Source organism: Macrosteles quadrilineatus, unplaced genomic scaffold (assembly GCF_028750875.1).
Source record: "Macrosteles quadrilineatus isolate MER2022 unplaced genomic scaffold, UCM_ALF_1.0 Scaffold_2__2_contigs__length_208266976, whole genome shotgun sequence".
In the NCBI taxonomy this organism is placed as follows: domain Eukaryota; kingdom Metazoa; phylum Arthropoda; class Insecta; order Hemiptera; family Cicadellidae; genus Macrosteles; species Macrosteles quadrilineatus.
Genome location: NW_026542595.1, coordinates 181524548 through 181545067, shown reverse-complemented (window position 1 = coordinate 181545067; position 20520 = coordinate 181524548). Strand labels below are relative to the sequence as shown.

The window sequence follows — 20520 nt, the reverse complement described above, 5'->3', positions numbered from 1 at the left end:
ATAAGGGAGGAGTTGCGTTAACAAAAAACGGCTTCACGTATTATATATATAGATAGATTTACCATATTTTGTAAATTAATGTGTGTAGAGTGGGCACTTTTGAGTGTTGCCAGTTTTAAAATCATAAAGAACTTAATACATTTCAAGCACTTACAGAATGTGCTGCTGCCAAAATACTGTACAGTTCTCAGTCTTGCATTAACTTTTTAATCATGCCAAACTAGCAGCTTATTGTAACTATATTAACAGGGGATAGTGTTTCAAACGGGTGGGCATTAATCGCGCAAACTGACCTGAGTCAGGTAGTCGGGTATTCCTGAATTAGGGAGCCACCCGATACGTTCCTTAACTTAAGCCAAGTGGCGGCCCTCTTTGACTGTATAATTGAATAGGTTAGGTTAGGATGAACCAGGACATTCCTTCTGCAAACAACTAACCCCAACCTGGCTTGGGCTTGGCGCGATTAAAGAACTCTTTGGCACAATTAATGCACGATTTTTCAAACTTTTGTTGCAGTCTAACCCAGTGACCTCCAGAGGGGACCAATCAAACATCAAACATCAAAATTGCCCAAGTAAAGCACTTACGTGCACTAAGGAGGAACTTATATAGGCCTAATCCATATAAAATACGAACCTGAACAAGTAGCCTAGTATCGTTATTGTTTTGTACTAAAAAAGTTTTAAAATATACTTTACATTACTATTGTAGCATTGAAAGCCAATGTTAACATGTTTATATCCAAACCCCCATTATGGGTTCAAATTATTGGTTGGAATTGGACTTAGCACCTAAAGGTGGGTTTATTGCTAGTTATTGCTCACAGGCAACAGCCAATTAAATTGTACTGTAGTTTTTTACGAAGGATTGCTGCAACATCTGACACGTCGGTCAGTATTTTCACCAGTATGATAACCTTCCGAATACCAGATCTGTGAGAGCGCAGAGCCTACCTTCTAAGCTAGACGAATAGCAATAGTTTACAGTGGAGTTCTTCACTTGAATTATTTCAAAATGTATAGCAACAGAACTACCCAGGTCACGGGCACTCGGACACTCAACCCTTCAGCGTTCTATAAGAAACAAGTGGCAATGTTTGGAAGGGGCTGTTTTGTGTTTAGGGGGATTTCAGGGGCTGGTGGGCGGGTTAATTAGGCCAAGTTTAGTGGCAAAGGCTTAACAATTAGGGGCGGCGCGCATTAATCAACAAGGGATTACATTTTACACGCTGTCGCCTCCCCTTGATAGATGCACCCTTCCACTATCATAGACTCTGTATGGTCTATTGAATCAGGGGCTCGCTGGTAAAAAAATCAATTTATTCAGAATCTGTGCATTACATTAACGCTTCACGGCTTTTAGTTTTGAGGGGTTTTATTTACTTCGTATACATACTTAATGCATGCTGTTATCAATTTTTAAATGATAAAAATTGAATAAAATTGGCATAGACTGTTTATTTATAAATATATTAAAGTTATTTTTAGTAAAATTATTTATAATAGGAACGAGCTGGTGGCCCGTCCTACGTACGGGAATCGAGTTGTCAACTAAAACGGAATACTGTAGGCCTAATTCAGAACATCTAGTTTACACGCATAGACACAAATTCTAGCACTTTTAATGGGGAAGATCACCTTATAAACAAATGTTACGTGACCACCTATTTATTCCATTCGAATATAGACCTAAAATATATGGCGATATGCATTTTAAATCCGATAATTTTACCATAAAAGATATTTGTGTCGATTTGAAAAATCTTGAAGTGAGATTGGCGACCGATTCACACTGGTTTTGAGTAGAGTAGCTACATGCCACCTCTAATTGCATACTGTACTACTTATGTACTTACCGTACCTTATCTTACCTCCGTGACCACTGAAACTTTTATGAGGATTCTCTTCTATCACCTGCCTCTTCAAAATTTAGATCCCAGCCTGAATATGCATTTCATAACTTGACATTTCCCGTCTATCGTGTGGTACTCCTTGGAATATACTTTTTAAAAGTTTATGCAAAGCCTTTCCATCCAAGCTTTACCTACTTCTGGAAAGCATCCCTATATTTGGGTGTTAACACATTTCTCTTAGCTCTCTGTTCTTTTTTATTTCGACCTCCGGGCCGTTATCTTGAACTGGTCTGTATATTTTCTCTGCACTTTATTATCTAACCCAGCATTAAGGTTTTTCGGTTCTTTGATCAGTGCCCAAGTTTCTGAATCATCAGTACTACGGGGATAGTTGGTATGGTATGAGTCGACTTTGGTTTCTGCTGCAGTTTATTTGACAGCTTTTTAGAGACCTACTACACCGATTGACGCTTTCATTACTAACCAAAATTTTAGTATGCCGACATACTTACATTCAAACATATAGAAAAAGAAGTATCAACACGTAAACCACTTATATCTTAAACAATTAAGCGATAAACTGCTGAAAAAATATTTTCCAAATATGAGTTGAAATTTGCAATGCATAAACTAAATACTTACACAGATTGCATTTACGACAAAACTTGAGTAAACACAAGTGTATGAGATGTTTAGTTCAAAATAACACATTTCCTGATAACGGAGATCCTTCACGGTAGGGGAAAACTACCTACATTTTAAAGTGAAATAGAATGTAGGCAAACACTAACGAACAATATTTTTGTAAACAAACAACTCGTAACATAAACATTTCAATGACAGTTATAAACCAGCTGTTAGTGAAACCAGCATTGAAAATACTTTAAATTGCTAGCGTCGGATGCTAGACTTTTTAAAAATTTAAAACTTAATTTCTAAAAAACTGAAACCCTAAACTAAAATTATGGCTTTGACATTCCCTAGTTCTCAAAATGATCTTTCTTTCAACACAAAAATCATGAAAACCCGCCAAGTGGTTGATTCAGAATCGTGAAATAAAAAAACCCTGTTTCGTTTGAATAGATGGCAAAATCGACCTCTTGACGGAACGGATTCTTAGCTATATAGGCCTAATATAACAAAAGTGTTGTTAAAGTCGGCTGCTTCACTTAGGATAATTTAAATAAGAACCTTATTTTATCATGTAAGAAATATATGATAAGGTTATTAAATTATTCTTTTATCAAAATGCTGAATATAGGCCTATGTGTGTCACATGCTGAATATTTTCAGCTATTCGACCACACTGCATCATAGTAAAAACTTGAAAAAAATGTTAGGGGCAGCTGCGGAGCTAAAATCCAATATTAAAATAATGAAATCAACATAAAATTTCTCAAACTTCATTTTCCAGCCAAAAGAATAATCAAAAAAATCCGTCAAGTATGTCATTCAGAATCTCAGGGCAGAAATACTCCTCCACGTGTATTATAGGAACGTTTAGACATAGGAATCCTGGTGGTCTCAATCAACAACTTGACGGATTTTCTTGATTATTCTTTCGACTGAAAGATAATTTTGATAGGATCAAGGTAATGTCAAATTCAAAAATTTTAGGTTTCAGTTCAGCAGCCGCCACTAACGTTAAGAGTGTACCTTTCATAGTATCAACAACTAGGATAGAGGATTTTTGACAATAGCTCAAATAAATATGACTCAGCTAGCAAACTATGTTTTCTTTTTAGCGAATTTCCCATATAGGGAATAAGCTATTACCGTAGTACTTATGGTAAGACCTGGACGCGGGACCGATTTTTTTTTCGATTTGAGGTCCCTAGAGGCCAAAAACACCATCCGTTCAAATTCATATATATATATATATATATATATATTTATATATATATATTTATATATATATATTTATATATATATATATATATGTGTCCGTCAGCACGATAACTCGAGCAAAAATGATCCGATTTTGATGAAATTTGGTACAAACGTGTAAAAGTACGTTTATTCGAACGAGTTCGCGATCCAGCATGATCGGACCATGGGAACGGGGGTTTACGGGGGGTTTTATGGGGTAAAAATAGGTTTTTCCCATTTTTGACCCAAAAAACATAAAATTTAGCAATTTCTTTCCAAACCATTTTGTAGAGCTTAAAAAAACAAATAATTTAGTATATTGAAGCGTTACTATGCGCCTAATGGTTACGGAGAAAATTCAAAAAAATTGTAAATTTAAAATTCCCATGTTATTCTTATGGAGAATAAGTAAACTGTTGTAGTTTGCTTGTTTGTGAACATATTTTGATCAAATTTGGAAAATGTTTTTATTTCTTACTAACTATTCACATTTTACAAAAAAAAACAGTTTTACCCTCCCTGATGCAGCAAACCTAAGTACTTGTTAAACTAATTCTATTTAAATCAAGAATAAATGTTATATTTTTAAGTAGACATTTCAGTGTAGGCCTAAATCCAATCAGTCAAATGGAAATTCGCTTAGTCTGCAGGTTTGCTGCAGCGGGGGTATTTTTTTTGAACAAACTTAAACAACTGATCCAATATGTATGATGTACATGTCAGTATGTCCACCATGCTTTCTTGAAGTGAATTGTAGAACCAAACATTAAAAAAACAATAATTCACAGTGATAGTGATAGTCTTGATGTTTTATCGACCAAACTAAATTAATTGTATCAACTCTGAGCATGAAACTTCCGTTGGTAGACCGAGGGAATGATCGGCAGTCGGCATTGTGGGTCAATGTTTACGCAACTGGTTATACAAATCACAACAGACTGACGGCACAAATCGCAACGGCAGTTCCAAACCGGGGATATCGGTTGTAATTGAATAATAGGTTGTATCTGAAACTGTTCCTGGTCATGAAACGTTCCGTGATCGTCGAGCCATCGTGGCTGTCATCCCTGCCTCGTCATAGGCCTGGCCTACTGAGTACTCACTGTTCTAGCTTAGTTTGCGAAACTATTGTTATGTTCAAATATGCAATTAAATTACTACTAATATTGCCTGATTGCCTCTTTTATCTTTTAGGCATATACTAGGACGGTTATAAATTGATTCTGTTACAAAATACTTTTAGACGCACATAATACTACACGATATTGAAAGCATGTAAAAAATGAAACTTATTTGGTATTGTATTTTTATTCTGGCGATGATGAAACTATCTCTACCGCACCAACGGTATGCAGATTAAATCATTTTGTTATCTGATCAAAATGGTGGTTTCAGTTTAGTCCATTTGTTAAACGAATCCAAAAAGCTTTACACGAAGTAAAGAAAGATAGGGTGGAGACAGAAATATGTGTCCAAGTTGACTAGGTGGAATGCTTTGCCTTTGTATATAGCTTTGTTAAGATCAGCCGTTTCTTAGGTCAGCACCATGTATTACAATTTCAACGATAAACCTAACATCACGAAGGATGCATCCTTTTGATGGAGACCTGTTTAACAACTAACACGAAGGATGGATTTTGTTTAATCAACTTAAGTTTACCATCTGTCCACAGCTAGAGCGAGAGTTCCGACCGACTCGCCTCGGCAACTGGGAGGTACCGTCGTGGTTGCCTCAGAGACCTCGCGCACGCAAGACCACCACAAAGATCATCGTCAACGACCGCGGACATCTACTGCCTGGTGTACAAAGACCTCCTCAGAACCCTTGGGGATCCTTCCGCGGCACCTGGCAGCTGCCGAACAAGATATCTAGGAAATTCGGTAAGTAGTGTTTTCTATTCCTTTATAAAAGTGTGCAACAATTGCTTTTATCAACATCTATGGACAGGTTTTTGGGGAAGCTGGTAACAGTAACAGTTTGCATTGGTATAAATAATTTATAAATAAAAAAATTTTTTAAACAAAACGTTTTAAAACGCCCTAAAAAGTAGAAAATAATTTATAAATATGTTGAGAGAGTATAAATACTTGTACGATTTAAAACGAAAAACGTGGGTGCATGCAATAGATAGTTTACAATTACCTTCACCTACTGAACTAATGTATTATTATCAATTAATTGCATGCACCCAACGTTTTTCGTTTTAAATCGTACAAGTATTTATACTCTCTCAACATATTTATAAATTATTTTCTACTTTTTAGGGCGTTTTAAAACGTTTTGTTTAAAAAAGTTTTTTATTTATAAATTATTTTATACTTTTTAGTTTTAATGTGTGTGCATACACGATCTGGTGAAATTTATTTATTTATTTATTTATTTATACCAACGGTCAAACCAATACATAAATATGACAAAACTTATATAAGACTAAAAAAAAATAGACATTTTTGATGAAATTTTAGCCAACTTGAAGTACATTCAATAAATAGATTAACAATGATAACAGAAAGATATAAGATATAAAAAGATATAAGAAATAACAAGGTATAGATATAACAAGATATAGATATAACAAGATGATATAACGATATAACAAGCAACAACAGTGTAAATAGGAAATAAATATAACAAAATATAGTAAATAACAATATAAATATAAATATAAAAGTAACAATGAAGCATAACACGGACAAGAACAACAAAACAATAATGATAAATCTACGAGGAACGCAAGCTGCTAACGAGTTTTTTTTTAAACGTTTCATTGTTCATGCTGAACAAGTCCAATTGACCAGGTAGGTTGTTTGCCAGACGTTGCAGACGAGGAAGTGCACTGTGGTACATGTACTGTGTTGAGTACTGCCGCCTCGCAAACAGCTGGGTATGGCGAAGGCTACGTGATGTGCGGAAGTCTAGTTCCAAGAGCAGGTCGGGAGCATCAATGGAGGATGTGATCAATTTCTTCAGGAATAAGACATCATTTACCTCACGTCTGGTAGAAAGAGGCAACAGGTTCAACTGGAGTTGCAGATCATGAACAGGAACAGCACGGTATTGCATCCCCAAACGTAGACCAACCAGGCGAACAAAACGGCTTTGAGTGTTTTCCAGCCTGGCGATCTGACCAGACTGGTACGGATTCCAAACTGTGGAGGAAAACTCAAGTATGGGTCTGACAAGATGGATATAAAGAGTTACCAGTGCCGATACTGAAAATCTGTCATGACTGACCCTGGTGATGAAATTAAGTGCTGAGTTGGCCTTCTTGCAAATGTAGTTAATGTGCTCTTGAGGATTGAGGTCAGGAGAGAGTATGATGCCTAAGTCTTTGACCTTTGAAGAACGTTGAAGTTGCTGATCTGCTAGTTTATACGGATGAATAATAGGATTATTAGATCTGGTGAAGGTTACCACAGAGCACTTTGAGACATTCAAAGACATTTCATTCATCTGGCACCACACTGACAGTAAATCAATACTATTCTGTAGAGCCTCGCAGTCTCTCACATGTGAAATCTCTCTGAAGATCTTGGCATCATCAGCAAAAAGCAGTACATTTGAATCCAAATGCTGAACCAAATCATTGATAAATATGGTGAACAAGGCCGGGCCCAGAAGCGATCCCTGAGGAACCCCGGAAATAGCAGGAAATGGTTGAGACAACGAGCCAGCCACTCGCACCTGAAGAAACCGATCCTGGAGGTAGCTCTCTAACCACATTAGAAGGGGTCCATTTATTCCAATGGCTCTAAGTTTAGCAATCAGATGTTTGTGGCTAACTCGATCGAAGGCCTTGGAGAAATCCGTGTAAACAGCGTCAATCTGGTGGGAATTTAAGAAGGCAGTAGTAACATTACTCTGGAAGGACAAGAGGTTCGTAGTGGTTGAGCGTCCCTTCATAAATCCATGTTGTTCTGCATTAATCACACTCTTCAGAGCGAACGACAATCTCTTCAGCACAAGCGATTCAAAAATCTTTGCTAACGTGGACTGGATAACAATAGGGCGATAGTTCCTGACATCAGCAGGAGATCCGGACTTAAAAATTGGAGTTACATAACCATTCTTAAGATTTGAGGGAAAGACACCAGCAGCCATGAGTGAGTTGAAATATATGGTGATATGAGGTGATAAAACACTGCTACAGAACCTCAAGACCAGTGGTGATATGTCGTCGGGTCCTGCACCTTTGCTTGTATCAAGTGAATTCAGCTCATCCTCCACCTCCGAACAGCTAACATAACATGATGAGATTGAGGTGATTGCGTTAAGCTCATAATCTGGTGGGGTAGATGACGGGGACTTATAAACAGAGGCGAAAAATTTGGCAAAAAGATTGGAGATATCCTGGTGACTATCAGCAACTTCAGCATCCAACTTCACTCTTGACGGCAGGGAGGGCAGTTTCTTAGTAGAATTCACATAACTCCAGAAGGCACGAATATTGGTTTTTATAGATGAATCAACAGTCTCGATGTAAGCTGAGTAGCATTCCCTCGTCATCCTCTTGCATATAGTTCGAACACCGCAAAACTGGAGATATATTCGGTCATCGAGACTCTGCTTGAAGCGCTTGTGTAGTTCCTTTTTCTTGATAATCATCAATTTGAGTTCTGAAGAAAACCATATGGGAAAGGATCTTTTTCCTATATACTTTGAAGGACAAGCATTTCTTATAGTATGACTTAGTTTGGAGCAGAAGTCGGAAAAGTATAACTCAGCATGCGTATAGTTGTCAAGTATTGGATAACTAATGCCCTGTACCCAGTCAAAAACATGGTGAAGATCACATTGTTTGAGATTAGGAAAGACGGCACTATAATTAAGATCATCAAGAGGGCAAACAGGGAGTTCCATTTCCAAGGCAGGGTGATGGTGTTCCACAGCAAGAAGAGGATCAATTGCATTTTGCACACGCAAATCTTCAGAGGAAAAGACCAAGTCGAGGAGAACACCACGCTCATTCACGATGCTGTTACACTGTCTTAGCTTCAGGAAGCTCATAGCATCACAAATAGGTTGAGCAGAAGTATCAACTTGACAAGTTGTAGGATCCAGCCAATTAACATTTGGTAAGTTGAAGTCACCAACAACCAACATTGGGTTTGAGTTCGGATTAGCGACAAACAATTCCTCAAGTATTGAAGAAAATTCAACATATTGAGATGAATTTTGATTAGGTGGTAAATAGACTGCACTCAGTACGAACAAAGAGTTTTTGAGCCTTACGGCAGTGAAGACAGACTCAACGCTCTGCGTAGATGGTAGGAGTTCCCAAGACTCAAAATCATTCCTTATTGCAACAATAACACCTCCACCACTTGATTTAAGACTTGATAAAGGCGATCTGTCGCATCTATATACTCTATAGTTTTGGAAACCAAGTTCAGAATTACTTATATCATTAGTAAGGTTTGTTTCAACCAGTATAATAACATCATAAGTTGAGTTACTTAAAGATTGACGAAGGGCAGTGAGTTTAGTTCGTAGGCCATTGACATTCTGAAAATATAAGCTTAGTTTGGTTTGACCGTTGGACTTTCCCCGTTTTTTGACTTTGTTTTAACAATAGAGGGTATACCATTAGAGTATTTTATAGTTAGATCCTTTTCTCCAGCATTTTTTCTTTCCTCAAGTTCCTCCCTCAATTTCTTTAGATGATTTCTCTCTCGAAGGGTGCGATCTCTAGAAACACTCAATAGGCTATCTGCAGTAGCGTTCTTTTCAGAGAAGCGTTGGTAGAAGAGTTTAGCTTCATCAACATCAGGAAAGATAACTTTGATTGGCCGGGGTTTTTTGGTGTTCTTAGTGCCAATTCTAAAGTTTTTAACATTTTTCACGTTGACACCCTGGCACACTTCTGTGATGAGATTTTGTATTTCTTGAGTATCTTGTTTTTTCTTCAAATCAATGGTGGCAAGAGTACTCTCCTTGATACCATGAACAATAACGTTGAACTGACGCTTGTTACGATCGTTGATTTCCATTAAAGTCTCCTCAAAACTATCTACATTAGCTATTTTAGACTCAACTCTTTTTTCGACAGCAGACACTCTCAACTCAAGCTGCTCAATACGGGGCTCAAGCAGTTCAAATTTGTCGTGAATTGATTTAACATCATCTTGTATAGATTTGACGTTTTCGGGAAGATCATTAAGACGATCAACTTTGGCATTAAGAGCATCTATCTTTTGAGACAGATTAGAAAGAAGAGTACTTAAATCAGGTGACGGTAGCGAGGATTTACAATCCACGCGAGTACAATACCACTTGCTGGCATTGTCACTAGATATTTTAGTGTACTCATTTTTGGTAACTCCTACGCAATTTCGGTGAAACCATCGATCACAAGGCCCATCACATTGAAGTCCATCATCAGAGCTCACAACTTGCTTATAACAAGGAATGCAAATAGTTTTATCCATGATTTTACTATATAATCATAGTCTGAAGTATTAACCAGTTAGAGGCTACTCGATTCACCTCAAATAATATAATCGAAGGAGATGGGGAAAGAATACTTCAGTAGGTATATTGAATATAGTACAGATAAGAAGTAGCGAAGAAAGATCTAAAAGGCTGTGGGAAAAAAAGTGTCGCAGGCTCCTTCTTCTTCTTCTATGAATGACGTGAAGGACAGATGTTGTTATTGACTTGACACTGACAGACGACAGTTGGAAGTTGGAATATGTTTGGTAAGATCAACCTGTTATGTCTTGTTTATTAGTTTGGGGATGGGAAAGACACCTGGATTTTGATATTGAGATTAGGCGAGAGGGTGAGATAGAACATCACATACAACTCACAAAATAAGTCCAGCCAGGCCTACAACACTTTGACCCCAAGCAAGTGATGGAAAACACAGATACGGGAGACAAACTCAGGAGCGTAAAACACAGGTACCGTTCAAGTCAGCCATCCTGACTTGGTATAATCTCTGGATACATTAAGGTTCTCCAGAGTTTCACTCACTAAAACAATTCCTGTATCTGTGCTCGACCGAGGAAGCATTTCAGGCAGCTTTTCACTGACTTCAAAGATATCAAGAGCAAATAAAGTTGCATGCCCTTTGAAAACCATATTGACCAAACCTGCCGGGAAATTTTATCACTTTGAGGTACGGAATGATGCGCTGAAGCAAACGTTGTTCTGGTTCAGTTAGTACCAAAATTTCAGTCGGGATATCACCTGGAAGTAAGTTATTCCAATACGCCTTGGATGGAGCATAACTCTTTGAGCTCCTCAAGTGCGTATTGCATCTATGGCAGACAAGCAACTAATTTTTAGAGGAAAGTTCCGGTGGCAGGTATGGCTTCGGTGAAATGGAACAATATTTTACGACCTGATTAGGGTAGCACTTTTTCTGGCAGATATCACAGCACTTGTCGCAAAAAGTGTTTATGGTTAGATGGAAATCAACTTCCCGTTGAGCGTAGGCCTGACGCTGACGTAGTAGTCTTGCTTCACGTTCCTGACTTGTCTCTCTAGCTCTTGATTCAGAATGTCTCAAACGATCCGATTCTAGTCGAGTAATATGCGCTTCGGTATTCTCAACCGATCTCGCTTGGACCAATAGTTCATTGGCATTCTCGCGTCCGACATTAGCATGTTTGGGTAGGTACTTGTGCAGTTCGCTTACGCCATTTTGCTAATCTTGCAGATTTACAAGTCTTCGATTCATGTTGAAGCTTAACTTCTCTTTTTTTCTTCTCCTTCTCTAGCCGTCGCTTGCGTTGGGTGGCTTTCTCCTTCCAATAAGCCGTGGATGGCATTGAGCTCCTCAAGTGCGTATTGCATCGATGGCAGGCAAGCAACACTTTTTTAGCAGAAAGTTCCGGTGGCAAGTATGTCTCCGGTGAAATAGAACATTGTTTCATAACCTGATTAGGGTAGCACTTTTTCTTCCAGATATCACAACACTTGTCACAAAAAGTGTTTTTGGTTAGATGGAAATCAACTTCCAGTTGAGCATAGGCCTGACGCTGACGTAGTAGTCTTGCCGATTTACAAACCTGCGTAGTTGGCGTACGCCATTTGGCTAATCTTGCCGATTTACAAGTCTTCGATTCATGTTGAAGCTTAACTTGTCTTTTTTTCTTCTCCTTCTCTAGCCGTAGCTTGCGTTGGGAGGCTGTCTCCTTCCAATAAGCCGTGGATTGAGCATAGGCCTGACGCTGACATAGTAGTCTTGCCGATTTACAAACCTCCGATTCCTGTTGAAGCTGAACTAGTCTTTTTTTCTTTTCCTTCTCTAGGCGTCGCTTGCGTTGGGTGACTGTCTCCTTGGCCATAATATGAGTTATCATGCAATATTCACAAATAATTGATATTATTACATGTTTATAGTTTGTTAATCCGAAAACTCACAATATATAATAATTTAACTATAGTTTGTAATGGAATTTCTCTGCAATGCATTCACTCGAAATATTTATTGTTTACTTTATAGAATAAAACAAAAATTGACATTATTTACCAACACCTTGATACCTGCAATCAGATTGTTTATCTTTATTTTGAAATGTTTGTTTGTATAAAGAATCTCTTGGGAGCATAACCTGTACCTCTTAACCTCTGCTCTTCGAACTGTCAAATTTAAGTATTTACAGCTGACTTAAATTAGTTGATATATTTACATCCTTTCAAAATATAAACATGAACAATTTGGAAGCCCAGCCCATGGGGCGTAGCCCAAGGGAAACATTAAAATTAAATGATATAATATTGCATTGTCATGCATTTGTGAGCTATGTTTCAAATTTCAAGTCTCTAGCTTATCGGGAACATCGTTTAAAATTGATATCAAAATTTGTAGGAAAGCGAGCTAATAAAAACAAGCCCATGGGGCGTAGCCCGAAAGGAAATATGAAAATTAAATGATATAATATTGCAATGTCATCCATTTGTGAGCTATGTTTCAAATTTCAAGTCTCTAGCTCATCGGGAAGTATCAAAATTTGCAAGAAATCGATTTAATAAAAACAAGCCCATGGGGCGTAGCCCAATGGAAATATGAAAATTAAATTGTATAATCTTGCATTGTCCTCCATTTGTGAGATATGTTTCAAGTTTCAAGTCCCTAGCTCATCGGGAAGTTAGTATAAAATCGGTTGCAAAATTTGTAGCGGACAAGAAAGCGACCTAATAAAAACGTTTTAATAATTAATAATAAAAACATTAGGATAAAAAACAATAATATAATGGAACAAAAACCATTGATAATTTTCTTTCGTTGTTTACGATGGCTCTCTGATTTGCTTTACTAAATTTTGGAAGAATAGTGAGGAAAAACAAGCTGTACCAATATTAGTGTGTCCTTTATCCCTTTTGTATAGTTATTTTACTGAACCTTATTGACCCTTTGAGGCATTAGTCAGAGAAATATAGGATAAGACCTTAAAAAAATTGCAAGAAAACTTTTTATGGTTTTATTTTGTAGTGTTGGGTTTGAAGAATGACATACTAAAAATTGCCAAAAATCGGTGCATGAGAAAACCACTAAAAACACAATTTAAAATGGCGGCTTTTCCCAACATTGGACAAATAAAAAAAACACATTTCACATGCATTTGTTATGCACATTTTTCGGGATATTGACTTGGGACCGCCACCTGTATTTATTGGGTGGTTAGTACTTCATTTTAATAGGGATCTCGATTTTGGTCGCCATCTTGGATCCGCCATATTGGACATAGATAATTTTGTCAATGTAATGATAGTGTTGTGACACATCATTACAAACCAAATTTTAACACTGATTTCAATGCCGAAATCCATTTTCAAAATCTTTTTTCATTTAGAAGACGAAAAATCTCCCCCATACATTTCTTATGGACGTTTTGTAGTTTGATAATTTAAAAAAATATATATATCTTATATCTCCAGTTCTTATTAACGCTTGTAGTTCGTTCTAGGCTTAAAATATTCAGCAATGTAAGGGCTTTCATTTGAGCTCTTGAAGATTAAAATCAGACTAGTTAAAGACCAGCTACGAACCTCAGAACAATATTAAATTTAACTTTTTAGAAATACATTTTTATTAAAAGATGTATAACTCAGGTTGTTAATACGTCACCAAGTTCTTTCTGGTCTCAAATTACTCAGTAAATGTTTGGCTTTGATTTTATTAAGCATTAACCAAAATCTGACAATTTTAAAATGAGTCATGGACCTTAATTTAACATTAAAATGTATTTATTTCGAAATTTGTCTTTAGTTAAAGACGTATATCCCCAATTCTAAATAACTCCCAAAACTCTTATAGTCTTAAAATAATTCGCCAACATATCGACTTTAATTTTAGCTAAAGATTACTTATTGGTAGTTATTTATACTTAGGGATATATGTCTTAAACCAAAGACAAATTTTGAAATAAATACATTTTAGTGTTAAATTAAGGCCCATGACTCATTCAAAGAAAATTAATCTTAAAAAAATTATCAAACTACAAAACGTCCTTGAAATGTATGGTGGAGAGATTTCGTTTGAATATATCTTCTAAATGAAAAAATATTGAAAAACGAATTTCGGCATTGAAATTAGTGTTAAAATGTAGTTTGTAATGATGTGTCACAACACTATCATTACATTGAAAAAAATTATCTATGTCCAATATGGTGGATCCAAGATGGCGGCCAAAACCGTGATCCCTATTAAAATGAAGTACTAACCACCAAATAAATACAGTTGATGGTCCCAAGTCAATATCTCGAAAAATGTGCATAACAAATGTATGTGAAACATATTTTTTTATTTGTCCAATGTTGGAGAAAGTCGCCATTTTAAATTGTGATTTTAGTGGTTTTCTCGTGCACCGATTTTTGGCAAAATTAGTATGTCATTCTGCAAACCCAACACTACAAAATAACACAATAAAACGTTTTCTTGCAATTATTTTAACGATCCTTGTGTAAGTTTTTTTAGTTTGCTTGGACTACTTACATAAATCCTTTGAAACTAGGTCAAATCTTGAATCCACTCGAGGGGAGTGGCTTGTTCTGATCTGTTTCATAAAACCAACCTTTACTCATGTAGCCAGTCTTATTGTTTAACAATAGGAGCGTAAGGAGTTAGGCTTGCACAATTGAAATGGTATCAAATTAAAATGTCAAGACAGACTTAGTGGAACTGCTTATGCCTCTGATTCCTTATATCTGCCACATGGTATGAATTTTCACCTTAAAAATAGCAAACAAAATGTTATAAAAGGTGAGGGGCAATGTTAAACTAAAATCACAATGTCATTGCAACAATAACATGTTAGTATTTGAATTATTTACTTGTTTTTCAGCCTCGGAACTTACAAGACCAAGTGGAGCACTTTCATCCTGGGAGAAACGCTCGGCTCATGTACCTATTATAGAGTCTTCCAAACTACCACCAAGCAGACCAAAGGTGGGTTACACATCATTGACACTAACAGGGTCTAAAATCATGGGTCACAACCCTACCTTCATGTTCATTTTTTTCATATCCAAAATGGCGGATCCAACATGGCTGTTGAAAATTTTAACCCTTTTAAAATGAAGTACCGGTACTATTAATTAAACTATGTTACTTGGTAGTAGGCTGTTGATATCTAGACCAGCTCGCTCCCAATATCACCTGTGTGACACCTGGTCCTGGTAGTGAATGTGTTAATGATAGTCTTCTCTAGGAATCAGCTGATCTCGTGAGCCAGCTTTATCCATCCATTCTAGCCTCCATAATTAAGTCATCTATACTTTTAACTGCACTACACAGTGTGTTATTCCTAGTGCAATAATTTAGTGAAATTAAACAGAAATATTTTGGAAACTTCTTTAATTTTCCATATCTTAAAATTATTTTAATTTTGTACTACTGTTAGTAGTTTACATTTATTTTAACTGTGGCTTTTTATTTCAGAGCGCTCCGTCATCAACAGAAATGAAAGTGACAAAAGACTTGTATCCTCCTTGTTATTTGGGAGTATAAATCGGGAAAAATGTAAATCTATTTTTGATACAATTTTATCTATGAAATTTTTTGTAAACCGAAAACAAAAACAGCTTTAAAAGAGCAGAAAATGTAACAATACAGTATTGTAATAATTAAATAAAATCATTACAACATAAATAACAATAATAGATTTGTAAAGTTTTTTTATAGTTTTTTATCATTTACGAGTACATTGTGATCTTAGATTTTTACCTCAGGAAAAAACCTTGACTTTCTATCTTAGAAAATTATTACAACTAGATGATAAGTAAAACTACATCTCATTTAACAATTGTTTAATGCTGCTCAGAAGTCGTCAAATAAGGATCAATCGGAGCATCAGTTAAGGCCACAAGACAGTTTACGACGCCTGAGTCCTCTACCCGTCAATGATCGACAACCTTACGACAAGCATCATGAACTTGACTACTCGCGCTCTCTGGCTCGCGAAAGGTCTCCAGAGGTGAATGATTTCAGAATCTGCATGATTATTGTTACAATGTTCATGATTGACAACACAGAGGAGTGCAAAATGTATCACTTTTGGTCAAGATGGCCAGTCTTCGATGATGAACTTCTTTGATTGTAATCTTATCATATGTTTTTGTTTTCATGAGATGTCTTTGTCTATCATCCAAATCAATAAACAAAATGGTCAATCGTTTAAATTAGCTTGTCCAGAACTATTAGGTGTTGGGTTTATTGTTGGAGCAGTAAACCATTAGGTGTTCAATGGTTAAGCGATCTCCTTGGGAGGAGACAACCCTGCAGAGCAAGTGTTAGAATCCTGTCTCAGGTCAGGTCTGATGTGCCATTTCTGAGGAGTTCACCTATGGAAAAGGTAACTAAACTATATCAGAGCAGGACTCAGGAAGTGTTGAGGATGGGAGAAATTTGTATAACACTTTGGGTTGAGCATTTAAAAATATTTATTGCCTATCGTTACTTTGTGTGGTCCATTGGAACTTATTTTATAAGAATTTACATTTTAATGTTAATAATAGTTAAACTAGAAAAAGTTAGTAAGTAGTGTAGTAGTAATGTTACTTTTGATAGTACAATAGAGTATGTAGGAGTGCTGATTTCTTCTCGATTGAACACATGTACATTTTAATTTATTTTTAAGGTCATCAACACGTCTCAGAATGTACAGGATGATATTAATGAGTACACAAAGAATGTTCACTCGCCGGTAAACAAGGACCAACATCATGATCATAACGGCTCGAGGAGGTGAGTCATATCAATGATGTGTTCTAAATCGCAAACTGCACTTGCTTGAAATAGAAAGACACTGGACCAATTGCCACTAACATGTGAGTTAAGACGTAGTCCATAGGTAAATTAAACATCGCCATTCTGTGTACACAAGTATTGCTATTGGATTAATTTTAATACCATTACCGTATAGTGGTGTTGGTGTGTCTCCTATAGTCTTGGGCTAGGGAGCCATTGTCTCATCTTTCTCATTCCCTCGCATAATTTACACAACAGCTAATTCACCTAAAAATTTGAAGTAAATATTTTTTTTAAAGTGTTTTCCTGTTTTAAACCTGTTCAGAACTAGAAGCTACAAAAGTGGCAAACACAGGGTAAAACTAAATTTTAGTGTTTGGCTTATACAACCAACACAGGTAGCACATTATAAGTAACAATTTGGCTAATGAATGAAACTGTACTAATGTTTTATGGACACATGTATTTATAGTGATGATTCTACTGGGTATAATGATTGCAGGGATTCGTCCCCTCATGACTCTGGAGTGGAAGTAGACGAGCTGGATTGTAGAGGTCCTCCTCTAGCCAGTGTCTACTGCAGCGCTGAGCACGCCAAGAACTTGAAACTAGAGAACCAAAAACATCAGCCACTGCCTGATACTATTGAGGACAGCTTGTACAGGTGAACCCTCAGGCACTACTCCAGAACCGTTTTACACATTACGTTAAGCTATGCCAAGAGGGTCGTGGCATTATGGCATAGATAAAATCCATTGGTGGGGATTGAACCTCAGACCTTGGACATTGAAGTATAGCACTCTATCCCTAGTCCAACTCGCTCCCCCATATTTAATACGTTACCTCTAACAGATTGGGAAGGTAAATTAAGTAAAATATGGTAAAAGCAGAGCATTGTTTTTGTTTTGAGGATTTTTGTTGGAATAGCAGACTCTTCTGAGTGAAAGAGATTTTCCTGGCACAATAAATATGAATTTTAGTTTATGTTTATACACAATAATTTTAATTTTTAAGAGTCATAAACTTTATTTACATTTAAGCGAGACACAAAAAAATTGGCTCTAGGTAAAATGGTCTTGCTTCCAAAGGACCTGAGGACATGGCCTCAAGTAGAAATTCCTTTAGTTTAAATTCTCGAGAAACATGAAAATTGCACTATATTAGTGTTGAAACATTATTATCGAGCATAAACTGTGTTTCCTGGAGCAGGATGAACTCTTTCCCATTCCAGTAAGCCTTGTCAACAATCCATAGATTGGGAAGGTAAATTTGCTCTGTGACAAAAAACTTATTTTAGCGGGCAATTAATACATAAACATTAAAAGTAGGCTAAAAGATAAGAAGTAAGAACAAATAATTGTCTATATAACTAACAATTATTTGTTGGGATGAAGATCGCAACAGAGTTAACAAAACAAAATGTTGATGTTATTCACACTAAGAACGAATCTAAGTTTTTCAATCAATAACTTTCTTCTTAAGAACTAAATGACTGTAGTAAACAAATTATGATTTCAGTTTGTACTCACAGTTTTGTTAAATACTACTACTTTTGTTTTCATGGTTATTAGGTCACTGCAGCTGAAGCAAACAAAGCACCCTGGCATGGGCCTAAATGTCCAGCCTCGAGCCGCAGCTGTGGGGGTCAAAGGTTACGGGGCACCAGCTCCAACACAGTGTAGCAAACTTAAAGTGTACAGACCAAAAACTGCTGGCAACATACACCGGAGGGAGTCTCGCGATGAGCAGGTCCGTCCAAAAACATCTCAGCCGAAGCGGAAAGAGCACATGTCAGAAATAGAGCTAGCTTTGTGTTGGGACTTTAAACCTGTCCACCCTTCTGATGAACCGAAGCGCTCGCCACACATTGATGGAAGCAACGGAAGTGCTGCACCAGCTGTGTTTGCTCTGGTTCATCAACCTCCGACACCTCACGAAGATATGAGAACCCCAAGACCTTCGACAGGAGACGGTAAAATGGAGAAGAGACATTCAGTCGACAGTTTAAAGTCGATATCTAGAGAAAGCGCAGACAGGGCGAGATCTCGACCAAAGACAGCTTGGGGTGATGAGGTAAAAGCGAAGCAACTACAAGACAAACTAAAGAGACTACAAGAGCGGTCAAATCCGTCAGCAGTAATGGATATAATCAACAACAACACAAAAGAAAACAATAATCCGAATATCGTACTCGGCACAAGGAAAACATCATCCGGGTCCGATCACATGAGAAGAAAAAGTTTGAGCGGTCAACAATCTTTGAAATCATCAGATATCGATTCGCACAAGATGTCTAAGCAGAAACACTATCAAAGTTCACCCAACCTAGCCAACATCGGAGTACAAACCAACGGTGACGGTAAAAGTAAAAATAGACTGCTGAACAACCGACCCTGTATGGCATGTGATGCTAAAACTTCTCCCTCCGAATCAGTCAAAGACGAGAAAAGGTCAAAATCTGAGTACAAAATGGCTTTCAAAGCAGGCAAACCGAACAACGGTAGTGGGAACAGTAGCATGAATAACAGTCAAGATTTAAGCAGCACTTCTTCCAGAGCGCAATCCTCCAAACCTGTTCATGTTCCGAAGATGAAACTTCCCTATGCCAAGAAGAGTTACTCCATAGGGACTCTGGCACCTCCGTTTTCTCTGTGGCCCGGGACGACGGGCCAAGATTACCCCGAACACTGGAGACTGGCCTCGGTTTATCAACATTCCTTCAAACCTGTCGAACTGCGGAGAAAACCGTTACTTCAGAGTGTGTATCAGTAGTCATTGGATAACTAAGTCCAACATAGAGGTGTGCAAGCAGCTTGACTTTCAAGCCTAGCCTAGCCTACAATCTCGAGAGATTGGGCACCAAGTCAAAAAATCGAGCTAGAACCAAGCTTTTATCATCGTAATTACGTGTCTGCAAAGATCGAAGTCAAACATTTCTCACGTTCACCTCAATTATGACGACGAGACTGACTGTGATCCAGAGAGACGATGATGATCTCTACACAACTGTCTGTCCAGAGTTTTTTTTTTTTTTTTTTGCAATTGCAGAAGATGATATTGAGAAATCAAATCTATATAATTAATACGCTACATGAAACTTTGTCGGTTGAACTCCTCCGCCATTTCTTAACCGATTTTATCCATTGACGTCTCATTGGAAACAGCGTGTCGCGTAGATTTGCAAACTGACCTTACATTTTTGAAAAAGTCCCTTGGGCTCTGCCCCAGTGGCTGTTAAAGTTCCCATGTTATCCTTATGAAGAACATGATTGTTTACATTTTGATCAGCTGTATATTTTAATTGCTGTTATTTTTCATTTCAAAGTCTTTTAAACTCATCAGAAATTATGATGACTTTTATTTGTTTTTAAATAACTACTTTACTTCTTTGCAATTGCTCGATTTCGAGCAACGTGTTTACTAGTGTACATTATACCAAGTTTATGAATACAAAATACAGTTTGTCTAATAGATTTTAACATAGCATTTTAAAAGATTTGTGACAAACTAACTTATTATTTTGCAATATGATAAATCTATTTTTTTTTTAAGATTGGCTTGGTAAAAGCTCAGTTTTCACACCTCTAGTGCCGCTTGATG

At 37.0% G+C, this 20520-nt stretch overlaps 1 protein-coding gene across 2 annotated transcripts in view; it reads left to right on the top strand.

The window, feature by feature from the left end:
* Positions 1-19926, top strand: part of LOC128987127 (uncharacterized) — a 31547-nt gene extending 11621 nt beyond the window's left edge. The window contains exons 2-7 of one of the 2 annotated variants that reach the window (XM_054407843.1): positions 5395-5602; positions 15017-15120; positions 15995-16147; positions 16811-16917; positions 17423-17584; positions 18492-19926. In XM_054407843.1, coding sequence (XP_054263818.1) covers positions 5395-5602; positions 15017-15120; positions 15995-16147; positions 16811-16917; positions 17423-17584; positions 18492-19692 — 1935 coding nt within the window. In that variant the 3' untranslated portion in view covers positions 19693-19926. Of the gene's footprint in view, positions 1-5394; positions 5603-10349; positions 10421-15016; positions 15121-15994; positions 16148-16810; positions 16918-17422; positions 17585-18491 lie in introns of those variants that run through there. The other variant, XM_054407844.1, reaches the window with a different exon arrangement.
* Positions 19927-20520: the final 594 nt, after the last annotated feature.